At 44.0% G+C, this 22,337-nt stretch overlaps 2 protein-coding genes across 9 annotated transcripts; both read left to right on the top strand.

The window, feature by feature from the left end:
• Positions 1-1,570: 1,570 nt before the first annotated feature.
• tdh2 (L-threonine dehydrogenase 2) lies at positions 1,571-6,890 on the top strand (the record flags this gene model as incomplete). The annotated part of the gene is made up of 8 exons (XM_080849965.1): positions 1,571-1,766; positions 2,272-2,314; positions 2,585-2,655; positions 3,022-3,171; positions 5,372-5,544; positions 5,894-5,984; positions 6,056-6,325; positions 6,745-6,890. 8 exons carry the CDS (start codon positions 1,571-1,573, stop codon positions 6,888-6,890), a joined length of 1,140 nt encoding a protein of 379 aa, XP_080706091.1.
• A 1,628-nt stretch (positions 6,891-8,518) lies between these two features.
• srrm1 (serine/arginine repetitive matrix 1) lies at positions 8,519-21,014 on the top strand. 8 transcript variants are annotated; one of them, XM_080850109.1, is made up of 18 exons: positions 8,519-8,583; positions 10,030-10,119; positions 10,250-10,372; positions 12,481-12,651; positions 14,198-14,286; positions 14,549-14,758; positions 15,012-15,212; positions 15,352-15,471; positions 15,679-15,941; positions 16,633-16,713; positions 17,258-17,341; positions 17,614-17,746; positions 17,847-17,939; positions 18,163-18,636; positions 18,809-18,998; positions 19,274-19,501; positions 20,016-20,058; positions 20,156-21,014. In XM_080850109.1, exons 1-17 carry the CDS (start codon positions 8,563-8,565, stop codon positions 20,028-20,030), a joined length of 2,586 nt encoding a protein of 861 aa, XP_080706235.1. In that variant the 5' UTR covers positions 8,519-8,562; the 3' UTR covers positions 20,031-20,058; positions 20,156-21,014. The 8 variants fall into 8 exon arrangements, with proteins under 8 accessions (XP_080706235.1, XP_080706234.1, XP_080706236.1 ...); XM_080850108.1 differs by having other exon boundaries at positions 20,149-20,248; XM_080850110.1 differs by lacking the exon at positions 20,016-20,058.
• The last annotated feature ends 1,323 nt before the right edge of the window (positions 21,015-22,337 follow it).

Here is a 22,337-nt window from a genome sequence, read left to right as displayed (position 1 = left end):
ACAGGCGGTGTCATCTATGTCAGGGGTTTTCAACTGGTTTTGTCCCAGGGACCACCATTCTGACTAGAAAGTAATTTGCGGCCCACTGATGTGCCTGCATGCGTGTGTGTGTTTGGGTAGATCACTAACCGCCGTCACCACACCCCCACCCCTCGCTCACATATTCAGCAAAATCTGGAAACGTGTTGAATTAAATAAAAATGTATAAAAATAAAAAAATTCAATGGTGAACTGATTAACATGTCGCGGACCCCCTGCATTGCTGTCGCGGACCACCAGGGAGCCACGGACCCCCGGTTGAAAACCCCTGATCTATGTGATTGTTACCTCGTTAAAAAAAAAATCGAAACTTTTCAAATGATTGGTGAAAATACACTTTGATGAAGATAATAAATAAAGTGTCTACTTTTCTAACTTTTCGATGTGGAGCGAGATTTCCCCCACCAAAACGTCACATTCATTTCGCACAGAGATAGGAACGCTACCACTAGGGGAGGATCGATTAATATCCCTCTTTATACGTCTCATATTCCGGATATGGGCAGATCATGTGCTCTGTATCTGCAGCGTGTCATACAAAGTATCCAGTCTAGTCAAAACATCAGTGAACGCCCAGTGAATAACCTACGAATTTCACTTCTCAATTATTTTGGAACAGAGTAAATGCAACAATATTATTGTTTGTTGTGTGGGTGTGAAGATTGGCAGGTATTACGTAAATAAGCTCCATCCTGTTAAGGAAAAACGCACAGTATCATTAGTGTTGAACAAATGCAGATATTCTTGCAAAGGGCTACACATTTTTTTTGTCAATGTTCATTTTACAAAGTTAATTAGGTTATGTCCGTTTTGTTTCAGCATAGCCCACAAATCTCCGAAGAGCCACAAAATCTAACGCTCTCTCTCCATCTGAGGTACACTTGCCATACAAAAGCCCAACTCAGCTAAACCTCAGAAAACAATACAAATTCGCTTGGAGCAGCCAGTCAGCATGTTTGCTGGACAGTGTAGTCGCGTATTATGGAGTAACAAGGGGGTTTTAATTGTCACGATAAGGTGTCAAACTACACATCCCAGCATGACACTCTTCGACAACTTGATTGTCCAATGGTTGCTCGATCCGCACGATAGGTGACCAATGGGAGAGTAATCTTTTAATTCTAACGATTAAAAACCATGAAATCCCTTTTTATCACCATAACTTATTCAAATTAGTGTTTCAGTCACCGTACGACTTTATGAGATCTTTTAGTTGTTGGACAGCACGTGGTTGACACTGCAAAGGATTTCAAGTGATTGTCAGCCTCCAGGTGGGTTGCATTTTATTAGGTTATATAATTACAAGTAGGCTAATAAACATGAGTTTGTGTTAGTATAAAGGTATTTGTCTGAATGTATACAAGCCCAGGCAATTGATCAATGGCTGCATATTGTTCACGCATTTTATTTAGGCTGCATGCATTCGACCATCGAGGGATGAATGAACGAGCGAACAAAAACAAAGTTGTACAAAGCAACCATAGTGACAAGGCAAAATTACCTTTTCCTCCCTCAGAGACAGCATATCGACATGCTACCGGCTGTGCGGATCTGTTTGCCTTCGGCGACTTTTTTAGGTTCGCTGTGTCACGGATGCGCTAAAAGAGGCGGTTTGTTTAATCTGCCGGTGCGTGGTATGAGTTGGTCTCCGCGGCAGATAAGTCAGTGCAACAACGAGGATTCCTCTGACCCTCCTCCTGAAGACAGCCCCCGGGTACTCATCACAGGTGAAATGCAGCCTTTTTGTCTAGTTCTCTTCATTAGTAAACGAAATGAAATTAGTCTGTGAAGTATCCATGTGTTTCTGACACATTGTCAGTTTATTAATTTCCTTCTCTGATATGTGAGGTTTACTTGTTTTCACTGACTTGTGACAGGCACCGCTATTTTCATTCACCACAAAAGGCAGGGACAAACAAAGTGTGGACATAATAGCAGCGACGAATGACCTCCGGGAAAAGAATAGCTCGCATAGTTTTTTGTCTCTGGATAAAGCTCTGATGTGACAACAGGGTGTGGATTTAAGCCCAGTTGAGGCAGAGGCCAACAAATTCTGTTTTGTGTAATTTATAACCTTCTAGGCTAGAACACAGATAGTAGCCAGGCTATTTTGTTCCAATATGTGCTTTCCTCATTCATACATATATTAGTCTAATGAAAGTGATGCTTTATTTAAAACCTTATTTTATCTGCTGTCTGTTGTACTGATGCACAGTTTTCTATTGACTGCAGGTGGATTAGGGCAGCTTGGTGTTGGGCTGGCACAAGTGCTGAGGTTAGTTAAAAACGGGGAATGACTGTCATCTGTTTTGGTTTTCATGTTAAGGCCAGAGACCAGACAACATGCTTTTATCTGATGGTAAAACTGTCTGACTCATTTTCTATGTAGTAATCGGCACCAGCTTCTGTTGCAGCACAACTCAGGCCACCGGCCCAGTATTTGTTTTGTTTCAGAATTGCTTATAATGTTTACATTGGATGCATTATAGCTGTGGTATGAATATATTGTTGGTATAGGTTGAGTCACTTGTTGTGCTTGTGTCAGGGAACAGTATGGGAAGGAAAATGTGATCCTCTCTGACATCAAGAAGCCACCCCTGGACGTGATCAAAAGTGGTAGGTGATCCCAAAATCTGTCAGTCAAACATCACTAAGCCACACATGGCCCACCTACTAGTACTTACTCTAGAACAGGAGTTTGCTCTATTTAACTACTGCTAGTACTTACTTTAGATCAGGACTTTGTTCTGTTACTGCATTGTGTGCTGATCTTCAAAACACTCTTTTCAAATTCATTAGTCATGAATAATATAATATTTCATAATTAGGATCTTGAGATGCCTATTCTTTCATCTGTCTCACACCACTCTCTCTGTCCACCTCTCATGACACCTCAGTCTCACGACCCTTCCCTGTCCCTCTCAGTCTCCTTCCCCACCATGTCCCCTCCATATATCTTTCCCATTCTTTCTATTTAACCAGGACCGTTTGTCTATGCTGATGTATTGGATTATAAGAACTTGAGGGAGTTGGTGGTGAACAACCGGATCACTTGGCTGGTGCATTACAGCGCTCTGCTCAGTGCCGTGGGGGAAGCCAATGTGGCCTTAGCCCGCACCATCAACATCACAGGTCAGAATGTTGTTTTTTGCAAAGGCATGCTGCTCTATGAAGTTCCACACAAGTATTAAACTCAAAGTAATTTGTAGTATAGTAAATTTAAATTACTTCAAAAGTTCATTTAACAATGCTTGTCATCACTGGGAATTCAGCTATTGGTGTTGACAAGGTTGCACTGATGGTTTAGGTAGAGGAATTCTGAATAGATAGGAGATGCTTTTGTGTTAGTCTTTATGATTTAGATCAGGTCAATAGTATACTCTAAGTTGCATGCTAGGTGAAAAGGTTTTGCTACCAAAATATACTCTGCATGTCTTCCTGTGGAGATTGAGGAGATAATCTCCATAACTATTGACATGGCAAGGCATATTCTCCTTTTTCTTATATGTTAAGTTTGCTAAATCTGGTCTGGTCTATCTGTGGAGCAATTTAAACCACAGCGTAGACAGAATGTATGACCCCTTCACCTTCTTCACATTGTGTTATGTTGCATGCAGCCTTATGCTAATATCATTTAAATGAGTCCCCCCCCCCCCCCCCCCCATTTATTAAAAAGGAAAGAAATTTCTCAATGACATAAATATTCAGATAATTTGCTAGATAAAGGCTTGTGTCAAGCCACAGATCTCGGGAAGGTTACAAAAACAATTCAGCTGCATTGAAGATTCCTAAGAGCACAGTAGCCTCCATAATTCTAAAATGCAGGAAGTTTAGAACAACCAAGACTCTTCCTAGAGCTGGCCGCCTGCCTAAACTGAACAATTGGGAGAGAAGGGACCTTGGTAAGAAAGGTGACCAAGAACCCGATGGTCACTCTGGCTGAGCTGCAAAGATCCTGCATGGAGATGGGGGAAACTTCCAGAAGGACAGCAATAACTGCAACACTCCACTAATCTGGGATCTGGCAGATAGGCCTCTCCTGAGTGAAAGACACAGGAAATCCCAGTAAGAGTTTGGAAAAGAGAACCTAAAGGGCTCTCAGACTGTGAGAAACAAGATTTTCTGGTGTTATGAAACCAAGATTGAACTGTTTGATTTCAAATCTAAACATCATCTTGAGGAAACCAGGCACCGCTCATCACCTGCCCAATACCATCCCAGTGGTGAAGCATGGTGGTGGCAGTATCCTGCTGTGGTGTGCCATTGAGTGTTTTTCAGTGGCAGGGACCTCGCGGCTGGTCAAGGTTCAGGGAAAGCTGAACAGAACAAAATACATAGATACCCTCAATGAAAACCTGGTCCAGAGTACCTCAAAGTACCTATGATCACCATCTAAAACTAAAATAAAAACGGATGGTTTTGGTCTTTTCAGTAAAATAAAATGATTTACCCCCAAAAATGTTGGGAAAAGACAGGGTCTAAACAGGGACAGGGACAGGGACAGAGTATTACTATCTAATGATGATTGCTATTAATTCATCTATTTAAAAAGTTGTTCAAGACAGCGGACGTCACATCCATTCAAGGCAGTGGATGTCCCAAATTTCTATGTACAGTGTGTAGCTGTGTACAGTTTGCTCTCAAAAACATTCTGGTGTTCCTACACAGTCCTGGCTCTGTAAATGGGAAACATTCAACAAAACAATAGTGGCTCAGACCCAAAACAATGGTGGCTCAGACCCAACTCCCAGCCAAAATCCCAGCCAATCAACAAGGTGCTTCAGGAGCACAGAAGGGAGGGGTGCCATTTGATTAGTTGTTGAATGCAGACTGCATCTTAAACAGGCTTTCAGTCTGAAACAAATGTAGCCTATTGTTAGTAAAGTTAAGTCTTGAAATGTGGATATCTTCAATGATAAACACATTTTTAAAACTGAAACTATCATGAACTAAAGTGAAATAGAAATTAGTCCATTAAATAAAAACTAAACTTTAACTAAAGAAACCGCTGGTAAAAAACAAATTCAAACTAAACAAAAATGTAACATTAACATGTTAACACAAACACACAGTGGTTAAATGACATAATTGACAACTTTTGGACAACTGTACTGACAACTAATACAGAGATGGTTCCGCTTCAGATCCTGTATTCACCTTTAGAAGAACAACACTTTTGGTGGTGTGGATGTTTGATAATTATGTTTGATGCCAGAAATGCAATATGAGAAGACATATTGTCCACATTGCCATTCAAATAGTGCAGGTGTTGGTAGATTGTAGAAATACATTAGTAACATCTCACTTCACCCTGTCTTTTCTTCACCCTCAGGCCTTCATAATGTGCTGGACCTGGCACTGGAGAATTGCTTGCGTCTCTTTGTTCCAAGCACCATTGGAGCATTTGGACCATCATCCCCCCGTGACCCTGCACCTGACCTGTGTATCCAGAGGCCACGAACCATCTATGGAGTGTCCAAAGTTCATGGAGAGTTGATGGGGGAGGTGAGGATCTTACCTATGCTCTCTTTTTTTTTCTCTTTCTTTGACATACCCACAAAGAAACAACCACACGTACACTGACACAAAAATACATAAACAAATGGATAAACTCATAACTTATTCTGTATGTTAAGTCTTCGTTCATAACATTTGGGAAATGCACATCTTTTGTGCACAGTATACAAATCCGCCCAAAGGACATTTCATACAATTTGAGATTAATATTATTGAGAGGATTGTGATGAATTTGGAGGCATAAGAGTTATCTTACTCTTGGCTGAAGATGCGGAGACTGACACACTTAAATATATTTTCTGTAGGAACAAGTCCTGTTTTTGTTTCATTTCAACAGTACCTCTATCACAAATATGGCCTGGATTTCCGTTGCCTACGCTACCCTGGTGTCATCTCAGCTAACACCAAGCCTGGAGGAGGAACAACAGGTAACCTCACATCTTTGGTGAGAAGAACATGTCCTATGTCAGTTTTTGTACATACCCTCTGTTTTTTGCAGACTATGCTGTCCAGATTTTTCACGACGCCCTCAGCACAGGCCATTACGAGTGTTACTTGCGACCGGACACACGTCTTCCCATGATGCACATTGCTGACTGCCACCGTGCCACTCTAGAGTTCATGAAGGCCCCCGAATGTCAGCTGTCCTTGCGCACCTACAACATTGCTGCCATGAGCTTCACCCCTGAGGAATTAGCTGAAGAAATACGCAGACACCTGCCCCACCTGAAAATCACCTACAACCCTGATTCAGTCCGCCAGACTATTGGTATGAACAGCATCTGAGCATACATCAGTTAACCTCAAACTAGAAACCTATTCACTCAATCACTCAATTCAGTCAATCAGTTTTTGTATTTGCTAACAGCTTGTAAATTCCATTAAAAAAAATGTCAATGTTAACAACTGAATTTTGTGGTTGCTCTAGTTACATGGAGGGAAATGTCATTTTCTCTGACTGGATTGGGTGGAGTGGGTGGGCAGGCAGGCAATTTTTAATTGTCTTTATATTTGTGTAAGAATAGGCCTGCCTTTTTTGTCCATTCATTAGGAATGTAGTCGTATTTTGCATTTGACATTAAAGTCACTGGTAATTACTGGTTGAAAGAGGAAACCAGGTGCATGAAAGAACACGTCTTAAATCATGTGCTATCTCACTGTATTTCTGATATCCCTCCTTGTTTGCAGCGGACAGCTGGCCAGTGCGATTTGACGACTCCAATGCACAAAGAGACTGGGGTTGGCAGCCGGCTTATGGGCTTCCGGAACTTGTAAGAGACATGGTCTGCTCTATCCGTGACAAGAGGACCAATGCTGGGCTTCCGGTCAGCTAGCAGGCGCAGTCAACAGAGACTTCACTTCCCATCAACTCCCTTTAAGTCACACTTCCAGTAGAGTGCAAGGAGGGGCACACACACAAACACACAGACCACTCCAAACCTCCTTTTATTCAATGAGGAATCCTACTCACACCAGGACTCTTCTAACACACAGGGGATATTCCAGCCCTGGGAAAACAACCATGAACCCCAAACCTTTAAGCTAAACCTCCTGAAGTGACCAAAACAGTTAACACATATACACACACACATACACACAGACACACAGAGAGACACACACACACACACACACACACACACACACACACACACACACACACACACACACACACACACACACACACACACACACACACACACACACACACACACACACACACACACACACACACACACACACACACACACACACACACACACACACACACATTCATACAAATGCACCCTCAAACACAAACACACAGTGCACTTACATGCAGTCACACACTTATACATAACAACACTCATACATGCTTTAACCAGCAGCCTTACTCTTTTTCAGGGAACTATACTGTCAACCATACTGTTGTGACTATTGCATTTATGTTGTTTTAATTGTGATAGGGAGAAGATAAATAAAACACATCATTAGATTTCTGCCTTTATTATCTTACACAGCATCATAGCCTTGCTCACAGCTGGGGATGAGATCCAGGAGAGAACAGCACAGAATGATGACATGCTAAAAAACATCACTGCAGATTAAGACATTACAGATGGATCAGTAGAGGGATACTGAGACACTGTGCTGACAGAGGGAATGGAGGACACCCAATGTTATATAAGGCAATGCTGTTGGATGGAAACCTGAATCTTAAATATTGTATCTTTATCTTTTCTTTTCCAACAGGTGTGATTTTTAGCCCAGATGCGTATTGTGTTAAGAGAGCCCAGATGAAACCAGCTTTTCAATCCTCACTCATAGGCCAATTGACAAAATTGCAGTGTAAATTATTCATGAAAAATGAATAAACAGCTTAATGTATCAAATACTGATGAATGCCTTAAGAGAGAGGTAAATATTGTGTGTTGGGATTTTTGTGGTATATATCTGAGGTGTAAGATTTATTTGCAGCTCCATAATTGTACTCGGTAGCAGACTATCGTCAACATACTTTTTTCACTATAAACATTGTTCTAAATATTGGCTACTGTCGATGAATATGGTTTCAATCGGGATCACTCATGTAACTTAGGCCTATCTTACCATAACTTCTGCTTGACATCATCATTATTCTCTTAACAAAAACCCTGAAGAAATATGAACTCCAAGACTTTACTGTTACTTTTAATAAAAGGAAAACCCAGCAACGTCATTCTTTTGTATGGTAGGCCTACTTATTGCTGAAATGATCATGTGAAAAACATCTCTCAGCTGCCTACTACCCAATTATCTATTCTACACATCGAGACCACGTCAAAAGTACAATTCTAGTATGTGCCAGTGGCAGGACAAGGACTCTATTCTGCAAACAGGCCAAACTATTTCATGCTCCCACCACTAGGCGCACAACATTTGATACCACGCCCCCATCACCTCTTTTGCGGAACTAGAATCTGACCGCGTTGCATTGTGGCCATTTGAATCACATCTTCTCCACACCCGTGCAAAGAACTGTTGGATAAGATGGACGCGGGTTTTTTCCGCGTAAGTAATATCTGTTTAACTTCAAGCCGTTCTTGGTGACTGTAATGTAAAACGAGGACACACTATTATGTTTAAGTGTAGTGTATACTATGGTATCATCACCTACGCAAGAATAATTTCAGGCGCCATTCCACTGCAAGCAGTTTTGCTATGCTAGCACGCACAAAAATGGCGGCCGTGTCTGCTAAGTATGGTATCAGTGAAGTGGCTGAACGTAATAAGCCAGCCATAGCTGAAATAGTTATTTAGCATTTCATGTCATTCACATGTTGTTCCTTAAAGGAATTGATGATTAAGTACGTGGTAATTAAGCTCTAAAACGAAACCGAAAGTGTTGTATTGTCGTGTGTCCCTATCCCAACTAGCCATCGTACGCATGCAGTTCAATGACATTAGCGATATATAGCTAGGCTAACTTTAGGTGAAGTTGGGTAGCTTATAATGTATCATGTATGCTAGCGGGCTAACAAGATAATGCATTACGAAGCGAAGATAACGTTCCCCTTGATAATAACCGTCAGTTTAGTTAGACATTAACGTTATAGGATTTGGAGCTCACTAACAAGTTAACGTATTTAATGCATCATGAACTCAGGTATGCAAGTAATGGAAAGGGAACCAAATCAGTTAACGTATGTTAGAAAGGGATTCGCCTCTGCCTAGGAAAAGTTTATCTAGGGATAAGATGTTGGCTAACATTATTCTCTAGCCAACTTTAGACCGACATGTTTAATGAAATTGTTTCTAGCACTTAAGTTACGTCTTGTACAACGTATAAGATACATGCATGTATATGTCTTCAAAGATACACTGAGATGGGTCGCTACAACATTTCCTTAGAGCAGAACTCTACCTAGTTAGATTGACAGCTAACATTAGATGGTTGTCTTGGCCATCACCTTAATGCGTAAAGCGTCGTCAATAACTTGCAACCTATTTCAAAGATACTGAATTGCAGAGAGATTTATCTTGGTCGCGACTCGGTAGACCTCAATCCACGACACATAGCGAGGTAAACTACTAAGTTATACAGAACTAGGGTATCTAGCAGTGTTTAGTAGGGGTCGACCAATTTTTTTTTTTTCAGGGTCGATGCAATTTTCACTGACCTGTGTATATATTTTTTACGATAAAAGTTGAAACGTGAAGACCACCGTTAACTTCAATACTTGATGCTGGAGTTGGTCTGTGATTTAATATGGATCTACGTCGCCTTAACTTTGTTGATTCCCTGACAATCACTGTTGTTTTTTTAAGCTAATCAGCTGGCTAATTAAATTACCTGCTGTGACTTAAGTAGTTTACATTAACTTGGTTATTGGTAAGCTAAATAGTCAAAGGGTATTGGCATAGATAAAGGTATGAAGCATTTAAAATGATCACAATTTGCCCCTTTAAAAATGCTGATGTGGTGATTCACATGGTTTCTTTTGTTTTCCTCTTCAGGGGACAAGTGCAGAGCAAGATAATCGCTTCAGCAATAAACAGAAGAAATTACTGAAACAGCTGAAGTTTGCAGAATGTCTGGAAAAGAAGGTTTGAATGTTATTTTAGTTTTCAAGTGATACTGTAATTTAACATTTCTCATAAATAAATTGGCTAATATGTTATTTAATGAGTTTGACATGTATATGCTTAGAATTTATGACACTTTTTGCTCTGTCAGGTGGACATGACCAAAGTCAACCTGGAAGTCATCAAACCTTGGATCACCCAGCGAGTTACAGAGATCCTGGGGTTCGAGGACGATGTCGTCATAGAGTTCATTTTCAACCAGTTGGAAGAGAAGGTAATACCTCTGTTTATTTTGCCCCCACTGTATCTTTGTTTGATAGATATAAATTATGTTTGTGTGTCTTTATGTTCTTTGGGTGGGTGACTTACTGTGGGAGATGAAGTTTACATTTGAGTAGCATTGACTTGAGACGTATTTATACCCAACAAGAAATCTGCTACAGTTGGTGCCTTGTGTGTCGAATAGCTGCGGGTAAAGTTATGTGTAGTTCATCCAATGAAACAGGATTGTTGCAATAATTATGAAAAAAGTACAGTTTTTGAACAACAGTTCTAATGATGATGTGATTTATGATTTAAAAGGCCTGAACCAATATGGATGTTATACCTTGCATCCGAAGTATAGCACCAACACCTAATTAGATCTCTCCTGAGCCCAAAGTCTCACTGAATCCAACTCTTCCTTGATGATGAAGTTTGGTTTTTGAGGTGAGTCATGAGGAGGGGTTGGCATCATGCCAGGTCTAGAAACATATGGACAGTCATGCTGATTTCAGTAGTATAGTTGTTTGTAATGCAGAGGTTAATCATAAATGTGCAGTTCAAACCAAACAATTGTTAACATCATGCATTGTCATTCCTGGTTCACTGCAAAACTCTAAGACGATTTACCTGTCTTAAAGTCTTACAGACAGATTCCAATGTGTAACCACCATCTCAACCAGAACCATTTAAATGTGGTCTTACCATATTCTTGGATATCATGGTTGCACTGTTAGTTATTAGCCAGGTAGTCTCCAGATCCTAGTAATACATCTATGTAAAATTACTGTGCTCTTGTATTGACTGAAAACTGCTGAGTTGCTCAGTAACTGCATAGCAGATTGTACCTGGTTAGTTGTGACTGCTTCATGACCCCCTTTATTTAATGAGGGTAGCATTTGGAATGCTATGCAGTGTCCATCAGCATCACCCATCTCTCTAGAGATCAGACGTGATGAGATGGATGCAACATATAGAGCCAATATTTGTTTGTGATTCAAAAAGCATTGGCTTTTTAAGTTTTCAGAAGGTGTGGCTCGTTGTACCGTAAGGTATTTTTTTCTTATTGTTTCATCTGAAGATAAATGTGCGAACATGTCAGTTTTAGGTTATATCATCTTTGCACTGCAGGCCGGTTTATTTTATGGGATATAGGGATAGGATCCTAAACTTTCTTTCGGTTAATGAATATCTTAATTTATGGTAAAGGGTCAGCCTTTTACATCCTCAATTGAGGGTTGGGAAGAAAACACTTTTCTTAAGTCTTGACTTAGTTGTTTGAAATAAACCCCTTTTTACATGCCCTGTGTACTCATTATTGCTTGTTCGTCTCTTGCAATTTAGATAAATGATATAACATTAAACTCAAGGTGGTTGAGTCTCAAGCAGTAGGGAGGCGGAAGCAAGCCAAAGGAGCCTCTCTTTCTGCAGGAGTGGCGAGCGCTCCGTCCCCCCCAGATCCTGCGGGACACACTGAAGACACCGGGACTGTACTTTCTTTGTGGGGTTTTGATGCACTCTGTTCTGTGGCTATTTGTTTTTTTGTTGTTGTTTAAAAAAAAAAAAAAAGGATCAGCAGTTTATTGTGAGGGAGACGGTGGATATTTCACTTGAGTAGTCATAGCATGCATTTAGGTAATTGATCCTTTTTTATAATGGACACTATCCCCCATTGTGGTCTGGAGGGCAAGGGATGTTTTCTAGCGCACTTTTTTGAAAAGGTCCAGCTATTTGCTATAGGGGAGGTCAGTAAGTGCTAGTGCATGCATGATGGCTGGCCTTAGTTATTCTCAAGTTATCTCCTCTCAGCTAACTGCCATAGCTTTAGGTCTCAATGACAAAATAACAACCACGGGGGTTAGGACAGTTAATAACTCAATGCAAGGTTATATAGTAAGGCTCCAAGACTCAGTTCAAGCTAAATCTACTACTTTTTAGTCATTATAGATCCAATGGACCATAGATTATAGAAGAACAGGGCAAGCTGCAGCTTGAGTAAGCTGTAAGGGCAAGCAGGGATGTGGTTGACAGATCCCACCCCCTCCTCTTAACGGGTTCCCTTTATGTATTGACTGGGGTGCCGTCTCCCTTCTTTTCTCTCTTCCCGGCTGTGTGTTGCAGAACCCGGACAGTAAAATGATGCAGATCAACCTGACGGGTTTCCTGAATGGTAAGAACGCCCGGGAGTTCATGAAGGACCTCTGGCCACTACTGCTGAGCGCCCAGGAGAATATCGCTGGAATCCCTACTGCTTTCCTTGAGCAGAAGAAAGAGGAGATCAAACAGAGACAAGTCAGTAACTTTTAATATGTTGTTTTTGTATGCAAATACAGTTGTTTTTCTTGTAGATACAGGTCAGTGATGATGTAGTATACAGTCGTGGCCAAAATTTTTGAGAATGACACAAATATACATTTTCGCAAAGTTTGCTGCTTCAGTGTCTTGAGATATTTTTGTCAGATGTTAATACGGAAGACTGAAGTATAATTACAAACATTTAATAAGTGTCAAAGGCTTTTATTGACAATAACATGAAGTTAATGCAAAGAGTCAATATTTGCAGTGTTGACCCTTCTTTTTCAAGACCTCTGCAATCTGCCCTTGGATGCTGTCAATTAACTTTTGGGCCACATCCTGACTGATGGCAGCCCATTCTTGCATAATCAATGCTTGGAGTTTGTCAGAATTTTTTTTTCTCACCCGCCCTTTGAGGATTGACCACAACTTCTCAATGGGATTAAGGTCTGGGGAGTTTCTTGGCCAATGGACCCCCATCATGCTGGAAGCCATTGTTCATCACCAAACTGTTCCTGGATGGTTGGCAGAAGTTGCTCTCGGAGGATGTGTTGGTACAGCAAGTGTCAGGACCGTCTCCTAAAGATGATTCAGCTGCGGGATCGGGGCACCACCAGCACAGAGCTTGCTCAGGAATGGCAGCAGGCAGGTGTGAGTGCATCTGCGCGCCCAGTGAGGCCAAGACTTTTGGACGATGGCCTGGTGAAAAGAAGGGCAGCAAAGAAGCCACTTTTCTCCAGGAAAAACATCAGGGACAGACTAATATTCTGCAAAAGGTACTAGGATTGGACTGCTGAGGAATGGGGTAAAGTAATTTTCTCTGATGAATCCCCTTTCCGATTGTTTGGGGCATCTGCAAATAAGCTTGTCTGGTGAAGACAAGGTGAGCGCTACCATCAGTCCTGTGTAAAGCCAACAGTAAAGCATCCTTAAACCATTAATTTGTGGGGTTGCTTCTCTGCCAAGGGAGTGGGTTCGCTCACCATTTTGCCTAAGAACACAGCCATGAATAAAGAATGGTACCAAAACATCCTCAGAGAGCAACTTCTCCCAACCATCCAGGAACAGTTTGGTGATGAACAATGCCTTTTTCAGCATGATGGAGCACCTTGCTATAAGGCAAAAGTGATAACTAAGTGGCTCGGGGAACAAAACATCGATTTTTTTTGGGTCCATTGGCCAGGAAACTCCCCAGACCTTAATCCCATTGAGAACTTGTGGTCAATCCTCAAAGGGCGTGTGGACAAACAAACTCCAAGCATTGATTATGCAAGAATGGGCTGCCATCAGTCAGGATGTGGCCCAGAAGTTAATTGACAGCATCCAAGGGCGGATTGCAGAGGTCTTGAAAAAGAAGGGCACTTATTAAATGTTTATCATACTTCAGTCTTCCATATTAACATCTGACAAAAATATCTAAAGACACTGAAGCAGCAAACTTTGCGAAAATGTATATTTGTGTCATTCTCAACTTTTGGCCACGACTGGATGCCAGGCAATGTATGACAAATTGTTCATCGAACTTTCTAAATGTGTCCTGCAGATTGAGCAGGAGAAACTGGCGTCTCTGAAGAGGATGGATGAAGATAAGAAGGAGAACAAAGAGAGAGCTCAGTCCAAAAGCCCTAGGAGGTGAGCAGCATCAGTGATGAGGGCTGGGAGAGTTCAGGTTCAGCTAGATGTCCTATCATGTTGGGGACTTACCCAGTCAGCTCAATTTTATTCTGGAATTATTTTTCTATGTTGCTAAATGTGGATTGACAAAATGTGGGAGAAGTTATACATGCCTGCGATTTAGTCTATGCTTATTTTAATGTTCTAATATTTGGATGGAAAGCAGGATTTTGAAGTCTTCTATTACTAATACTGTCTGCTCCCCGCTCTCCCTACATAGGAGGAAGTCCCGCTCACCGTCCCCTAGGAGGCGCTCTCCTCCCAGGAAGGAGCGCAAACACAGCCCCTCCCGCTCTCCCCGCCGCAAGCCCAGCCCTCTGGTATCGCCCCCGGCCTCCCCTCCCAAAGCCCCAGAGGAGCCACAGCCTGAACCTGACCAGTCAGAGGCCTCTAAGCCACAGCCCCTCATCCTGGAGGCTTCCTCAACTAGGTAACCAGAAATATTGCAAAAACTTACTCTTAACACAAAATCAGTGCCTTTGGTTTAATTTCTTGTAATAGTATTAAGCCTGGTGGAATTTCCTCTGCAGCCGTAGTAGTATCACTAGTGATGCCAGTGCCCATCAGCATTAAAACTTAGTAAACAGTAGCTGGACGTATCTGTTCATTTAAGCAAATAGGTTTCACTATTCATATACGGGTCATGATTCACAACTTTCTTTTTCCCCGCTCCATCTCCTTAGTGATGTGGTAAAGGAGCCAGTGATGCCAGACTCTGCAGTGGAGGTCAAAGAGGCTTCCCCAGAGCCGGTGGTGAAGAAGGAGGAGCGTCCCAAGGAACGACCCCGTGAGCGCGAGAAGGACAGCCGGCGAGACAGAGACAGACCCCGCCATCGCTCGCGCACACGCTCCCGTTCCCGGAGACGACACAGGTCACGCTCCAGGTCAGGCCCTCTTAATATTTGTGCTTTTGTTTTTTTCTTTAGATATGTCACACACATTGTTCTAGGGAACCTTTGTGCCTATTGCATCTGTGTGGGTACATACAATTTTGCCATTGAAGACTGTTTTGGTCTTGTCCAGGTCCTACTCTCCCCGCCGGAGGCCCAGCCCCCGCAGACGCATGTCCCCGCGCCGCAGAAGCCCCCCTCGACGTCCCCCTCCTGGCCCTAGACACAGACGCAGCAGATCTCCCGTCCGCAAGTGAGTGTGTATAACGTAACAGTCTGGAAATACATTCATTTTGACCAAAGAAAAAGATGGACGAAGCAGGTAATGCAAATCACGTCTTATGTCCTACCATGCGTCCTATTTTATAGCATACGTGTGAAGTAATTCTTATTTGACAACTGCTGAGGCTGATCTTGCTTTTGGGCTCACACGGTTGTTGTTCTCTTGTTGTGCCTCCAGGCGGCGCTCCCCCTCTGCGTCTTCCTCAGGCAGCTCTTCCTCCTCCCCACACTCGGCCCGCAAGGGGCCCCCCAAGCCTGTGTCCAGCTCGCCTCCCCGCAAGCTGCCTCGGCAGGGCGACCCCTCCATCAGCCCCTCCCGGAGGCGAGGCCGCGCCTCCCCAGTCCCGGATGCCGCAGGCTCCCCCGGCAAGACCCAGCGCTCAGCCTCTCCCCACGCCAGGAAGGGCCGTGCCAGCTCTGGCTCCCCCGGCAAGTTCTCAGGTACAGAGCCACTCTTCAACCACCCCTCTCTTCCCTCTGGCTTTCAAATCCTTCAGCCTTCCAAAACCTTCAGCCACTCCTTACTGCTCCCAATCTTACGCAGATAAGCCTCTCTTACCTTGGCTCCATGTTTGGCCTCCTAACTTGTTGTCCGTCATCTCCTTTGCTTGCTCTCTGCCCATCTGCAGTGTTGTGCCAGTTCCCCAATACAACCACCCAATCAGCACTCGATCCCGCTAAAGCTCTATCTTGCTCTGACAGCCATTGTGTGTTGTCTTGTGTTACACTGTCGTGTGCTCCAATTTTCCCCGTCCCCCGCTAACCTAGTGCTTTAGTGAGGATGAAGGAATGCAGCATCTAAGAGCTTTTGGCAAAGTGAGTCGTCACGCCTGAGCTGGCCCGGGTATCATCTCTAGTTACATGAGTGCCTAGACTGCCCCTTGGACCCAGTGAGCTCACGTAACACAGGCATGACTCTGCAGAGAGGCTGGGGTAGCGGTTGGAATACCCCGGTTACGATATTGATTAAATCCTTGTTTTCTATCTGCTGCCGAGGGGAATTTTGATGTTTTAGAATTGTCAATACATTTCCACGTTCAAGTATGCAAGTAAAGATACTCAACAGATAATATGACCCCTGTATTGGTCTAAGTCCCCTGTATCTTATTTTTTTTTTTTTTTACTCCTCCAGGTGCAAAGCGAAAACCAACTGGAAGGAATGAATCCCCATCCCCAGCCCCCAAACCCAGGCGCTCTGACCTATCTGAATCTGGTACGTTTGATTATGTGTTTGTGTGTATGATGTGCTTAGACGCTGCTGCACAATATGGGCATAAACCCAGTCCTTATCCCTGCTCATGACTCTCCACTTCCCTTGAAGCCTTCCTGCAAGGACCAGCACTTATGTCTGGTAATAGACACCCTCCAGTTCATTATCTTTAATGGGGTTTGAATAGAATCCAGGTTACCCAGCTACAAAGTGCCCTTCTCATGGTTCTGTTTCTTTTAGTGATGCCTGAGGGGTGCCTCCACCTCTGCCTTCCAACTTGTTTCAGCAGGAATATGTTTCTTAGCCCATGTCCTGTCTTTTTGGTTTTATATATTCATTTTGATTCCACTGCTAACCAAGGATAAGTCCACCACCTACTACTTTCATCATTGCCATTGTTACATCTCCGGGTCAAGCTGTGGGGGTTCACTGGGGTGGTACACCTCGTTGTGTGTGTGTGTGTGTGTGTGTGTGTGTGTGTGTGTATACATGCGCGTATGTCTTTCCCTGGGCACCGAAAAAGATGGCTCACTGCTTTGCATTTCAGAGGAGGATAAAGGGAAGGGGGCCACGGCCGATTCTGTGCAGCAGCGACGTCAGTATCGCAGGCAGAATCAGCAGTCGTCTTCAGGTTGTCACCCCTTTTTATTTGTGTTTTTCCACCTTTGCTCTTCTCCCCCTCACCCCTCTGGCTCTCCTCCTTTAATCCCCTCAACATCTCCTTCTCTCCTCTCTAACCAGTCTGTATCTGTGTCGTCCCCCTGCCTCCCTTGTCTCGTACTGGGCGATGTGGACGTGTTGTGCTTTAACCCTCATCTAGGTGTTTCTCTCAGTGGACACTGCACAGAATGCGCCGCTAACACGCATGGATTCTTGTTTTTTTGTTTTTTTTAACCTATGCAGCTGATTCAGGGTCCTCCTCATCTGAGGATGAAGCCTCCAGACGGCCGGTCCGAGGACCTCCGGCCAAGAACGGCGACATCCGGAGGCGACGGACTCCTTCGCCCTCCAGACGACACAGAGACGCCTCCCCCAGGTAAAACCCAGCACACCACTGGTGTCTCTAAGAAGGGCCTTAATAGTTTGAAGGCATTTCTGAACGTTTTTGATTTCTATTTTATCGTTGTGTTTTCCAGGAAAAGGCGGAGTCCCTCGCCAGCAGGGCGGCGCCACCGCTCCCCTTCTCCCCCCAGACGTCGCAGGTCACCCTCTCCTCCTCCCAGACGCAGGTAAAGCCCTCAGCTCAGCCACATGGCTTTCCTCAAACTAGCTTATGTTTGAGCTGGTGTGTGTCACTTTCAGTGACAATGACCACACATTGTTTGTTCAGTTCCTTATTTAACTAAGTATTAGTGATATTGGGCCTCTCTGACAAACTAACATTGATTGTTTATGGTTAGGATTCATTGCAGCTTTGTGATGTGCTTTTTGTATGATGTGTTCTCCCCTCAGGTCTCCCTCTCCTCCCCGCAGACGCTCCCCGTCCCCCCGCCGCTTCTCTCCCGCCATCCAGCGGCGCTACAGCCCCTCCCCTGTGCAGCAGAAGCGCCGCCCCTCGGGCTCCCCTCCCCCCAGGCGACAGCCTTCCCCAGGGGCAAAGCGCCGGCCCTCTCGCTCCCCTCGACGCCGCAGCAGCCCCCCCGGCCAAAAGAGACGCACTCCCCCCTCCTCCATCTCACCCCCTCCACGCCAGCGCAGGAGCTCGCCACCGAGCTCGTCCCGGGCCGCCAGAGACTCCCGGCTCTCCCCTTCTCCCTCCGGCCGAGCCCACCCTCACCCATCCCGGGGGTCAGTCAGCCCCCAGGGCCGCTTCCCCCACTCCGGCTCCCCGCAGCAGGCCCGCGGCCCGAGGCAGCAGTCCCCTTCCCACAACAACCGGCCCATCCGCAGGGTGTCCCGCACCCCAGAGCCACGCAAGACCCAAAGGTACGCATAACCCCCTACCTCTAGTAATATATCAGGGCTTGGTTAAAGCTGGATCCCTTTCAGGTAAATGTTATTTATTATTTACTGGAATACATTTTTAATTTGCATATCATCATGTGTGTCTCTCTCGCTCTCTCTCGCTCTCTCCCCCCCTCATCTCTGCTCACATCAGAAGTTCTCAGAGCCCCCAGCCATTGAGGAGGGTCTCCCCTCACTCTCGGTTGCCTGCCTCACAGCCTCCGCAGTTGAAGCGGCCGGCTCCTGCCTCTGCATCGCCCTCTCCGTCCCGCTCAGCCAGTGGATCGCCACCTCCCCCTGCCAAAAAGCCTGGCAGCGGCTCTGCCAGCCCCTCTCCTAACAAGGTACAGCAATGCAATGCATGCTCTGACCTAGTGAGGACTAGGTAGTGCAGGTCGTGTGTAGAAGATTGTATCACCAGTCAATGCACTATTAAGATTTAAAGTCTGTTCACACAGACTGTATGCGTATTGATTATTCTTACTTTCTCAATTGTTTCAAACCGTCTTGGGTAATGGGGAGACTTATCGTTACTGAAAGAGGTTATCCTGCCAGGTGGCCCACTGAATGGCCAGTGTGTTTATCTGTTTGTGTGTGTGTGTGTGTGTTTCTTCTGTAGACGTCCGATGCTGAAGCTAGTGGGAAGAAAAAGAAGAAGAAGAAGGAGAAGAAACACAAGAAGGATAAGAAGCACAAGAAACACAAGAAACACAAGAAGGAGAAGAGCGCCGCAGCGGAAGCCGAGGCTGAAGATGGACAGGACCGGGTTAAACCAGAGCCAGAGCCGGAGCAGGAGCAGGAAGAGGAGCAGGAGGGCGAGGGAGATGCTGACTCCTCCCCGAAAAAGGTGACGCCCTCTTATCTGAGCTAGACGCACTAAAGCCATCCACAAATGGAATCAGGAATGATGGCGTTAGTGTTGAAGTTACTTTATTCATGCTACAGGGGGAGATATTTTGACCATGTACATTACCATCAGTTCAAGAGCGCTGTCCTGACTAAAGCTGCTTTCCATCAAACTAATTTGCATGTTTTAAGCGCTTTCACAGAAAATTGTTTACAAAATTGTATGCAAATTCCAAGCGTTTCCTCAAAGAATTTCTTATTCAAAAGGTCAAAATTTGTGCTTAATTAAGAATAATTCAAATTGGATTTCCTTAAGGGAACCGGTCAGTGGGGCTCACACTTCGAACAAATATATTTGTCACATGTCGCTAAAGATTTCATATACATTTCCCCATGATTTCATGTACCTTTCTTGGGATTTTGTTACTTGTTTTCCTCATTAAGATTTGGTTTTCAAATATCATTTCTAAAAAGAGAAGTCGATTTTTAATCAGGATTCTGATTCCTCTTTTTAGAGCGACATTGAGTAAATACCACCTCCACCACCACAATAAACAGGTCTGTTCTTTGAATAAGGTGGTGAAGACCACGTTAAAGGTATGTAACATTGAGTGGAGGTATAATTTTTAATGCTGCCTTTCTTTTAAGGAATCAGACAGTGAAGTAGATGACAGTCTTGATGACTTGGAGAGACAACTACGTGAGAAAGCCCTGCGCTCCATGAGGAAGGCACAGATGTCCCCGCCACCCTCCTGAGGAACAGTCTCTCCCAAATCTTCCCTCTCTATTTCTTTCTTTGTCTCCCCCTCTTCTCCCTGTGTTTTTTTTTCTCAGTTAAGTTTGATGTTGGTTCAGCTTTAGAATGTACAAATTGTTGATGCTCTAGGTTTATTTTAATGCTTTGGGTACACAGTCCAATGGGACTTCTGTCGGGTGGGGAGTAGAGCTGCGTTTTGTTACAGCATGGCCCCCATGAATTGTTTTAATTTTCATTTGCCTCCCCCCGCTTCCATAAAACACTGTACGTGTATCCAGATTGTTCAGGTTTGTTTCAAGTCTCTTTTCTCCCTCGGTTCCTGTATCTTTATTTTTTACTTGACCAGTAAAGGAACTGTAGAGAGGTTGATTTGTGTGTACCTTGTGCAGATTGGGTTGGCAGATTGCAGATGGGGGTGGGGGGTTGTTCTGTGATTGCATGTGCAGAAGCACTGAGTGTCCAACCTCCCGTGTGCATGAAGCTGATGGTAAATGAAAAAGAAGGAAAAAAACCTTCAGTGACGCAGATCAAAGCTGCCACCTCGCCCTTTAGTTGCAGCACTTTGTGGACCAGTCTTGGTCCCCACTGTGCGGAGGTCGAATTTCCACAGAACAAAACAGAATCATTGGTATGAGTGTGATTTATTTTTTATTTTTTTCCCCTTTTCTTTTTTGGTAACTTTTTAAGTTGTTTGAAATTGTTGAAATGTAATGTAAATTCTGACTTTGAAAAAGTCACATTAAAAAGAGAACCTTTACTCTGCTGTCCTGTGTTTTTTAGAAGTTGCTCTTTTGTCTGGTTTGCTAGATTTACACATGCTTCTGCAAGGTTAGCTCCTCAACTCTGATGTGTGTCGCCTGTTTTCTACTGCACATTTTGGACATTTCTGTGGAGCCAATGGAGTACCATACTGAATAACGGTAGTTAATTGTACCTTACCTCTCTGCCCTTGGGAGTATATCAATTAAGGGGCAAATATGTCAAATTTAAGTATGGCTTCACCTGAATGGGCAAAATGGATGTGCCAGTGGTGCCATTAAATTCCGGTGTGAGACTCTAGTGTTGGTGAGAAACATAAGTGTTGATTTATTTCTAATATGGTACAAGCTACACTTCCATCAGGTTTGTGGCCACTGGACTAGCGCAGACAGCATGTCTCCCCATCTTTATTGTGTGTTGCTTTAGAGCTCTTGAGAGTGCAAAGGAGATTCCAAAATTGGCCATTAGCTTTGTAGCCATTTTCAGATGAGATGAACACTTAGGAGGTAGAAAGCCATCCTGTCAACATAGGACTGCATGGTCGCTGCCCGGGCTATGGACGAATGAGTGCACTGGCACTGTGCTTGCGTAAGGGCGACTACTTCAGAGTTAAAACAAGTATAGTATTAAGGGTTGGTGTGCCTACACTGTTATGAAAACTAGATGTGTATGTAGGAACAGAACCTTGACTCAACCATTGAAGGCCACTAAGGCTTTGTTTTGCAGCACCTGCTGCAATACTCCCGGAGGTAGGCTGGGGCTGCGGTACGTCTCTATGTACGGTTGCTAGGGCCAGCGTCACATGGGAGCCTGTTGGAACAGGGTCCTGAGGGATGACGCCAGCCAGCTGAGTTAAGCCAGTTAGAGCAGAACAACCAGTTAATCTCTCTTGTTCACTTTGAATCGTTTTGACAGGTGTGATATAGCAAATATCATACTTAGTTTTAGGATATGATGTTAGAACTAGTTAAAGTATTATTATTTTGTTTTCATTCTGTGACGAAGTTCCCCTTGCATCGCCTACAATTGCCTAGCCCATGACCAGATGGTTACATTTGGCCAAATAATTGGCCCTCAGAAGTCTTCAAAAAGTGTAAAATGGTGGAAGAGGCGCGATTCTTTTATGAAGAGAGGATTTGGACCCATTAACAAAATACATAAATTCTATGGAATTCTGTTAACATAACCAACTGCACTGATGCAAATGAGACAGTCGGCCTTCGGCTATTGGTCGTCTCTGTCACACAACGTAAGAAGCGCTGCAGGCATTCTCTTCTCCAAGACCACTCAAACCCAGCCCACTTTTATGTTTGCCGTCCAG

This window comes from Sprattus sprattus (genome assembly GCF_963457725.1).
Source record: "Sprattus sprattus genome assembly, chromosome: 13".
Classification (NCBI taxonomy): domain Eukaryota; kingdom Metazoa; phylum Chordata; class Actinopteri; order Clupeiformes; family Clupeidae; genus Sprattus; species Sprattus sprattus.
Note: the sequence above shows the minus strand (reverse complement) of the source record. Positions and strands in the feature narration are given on the sequence as shown.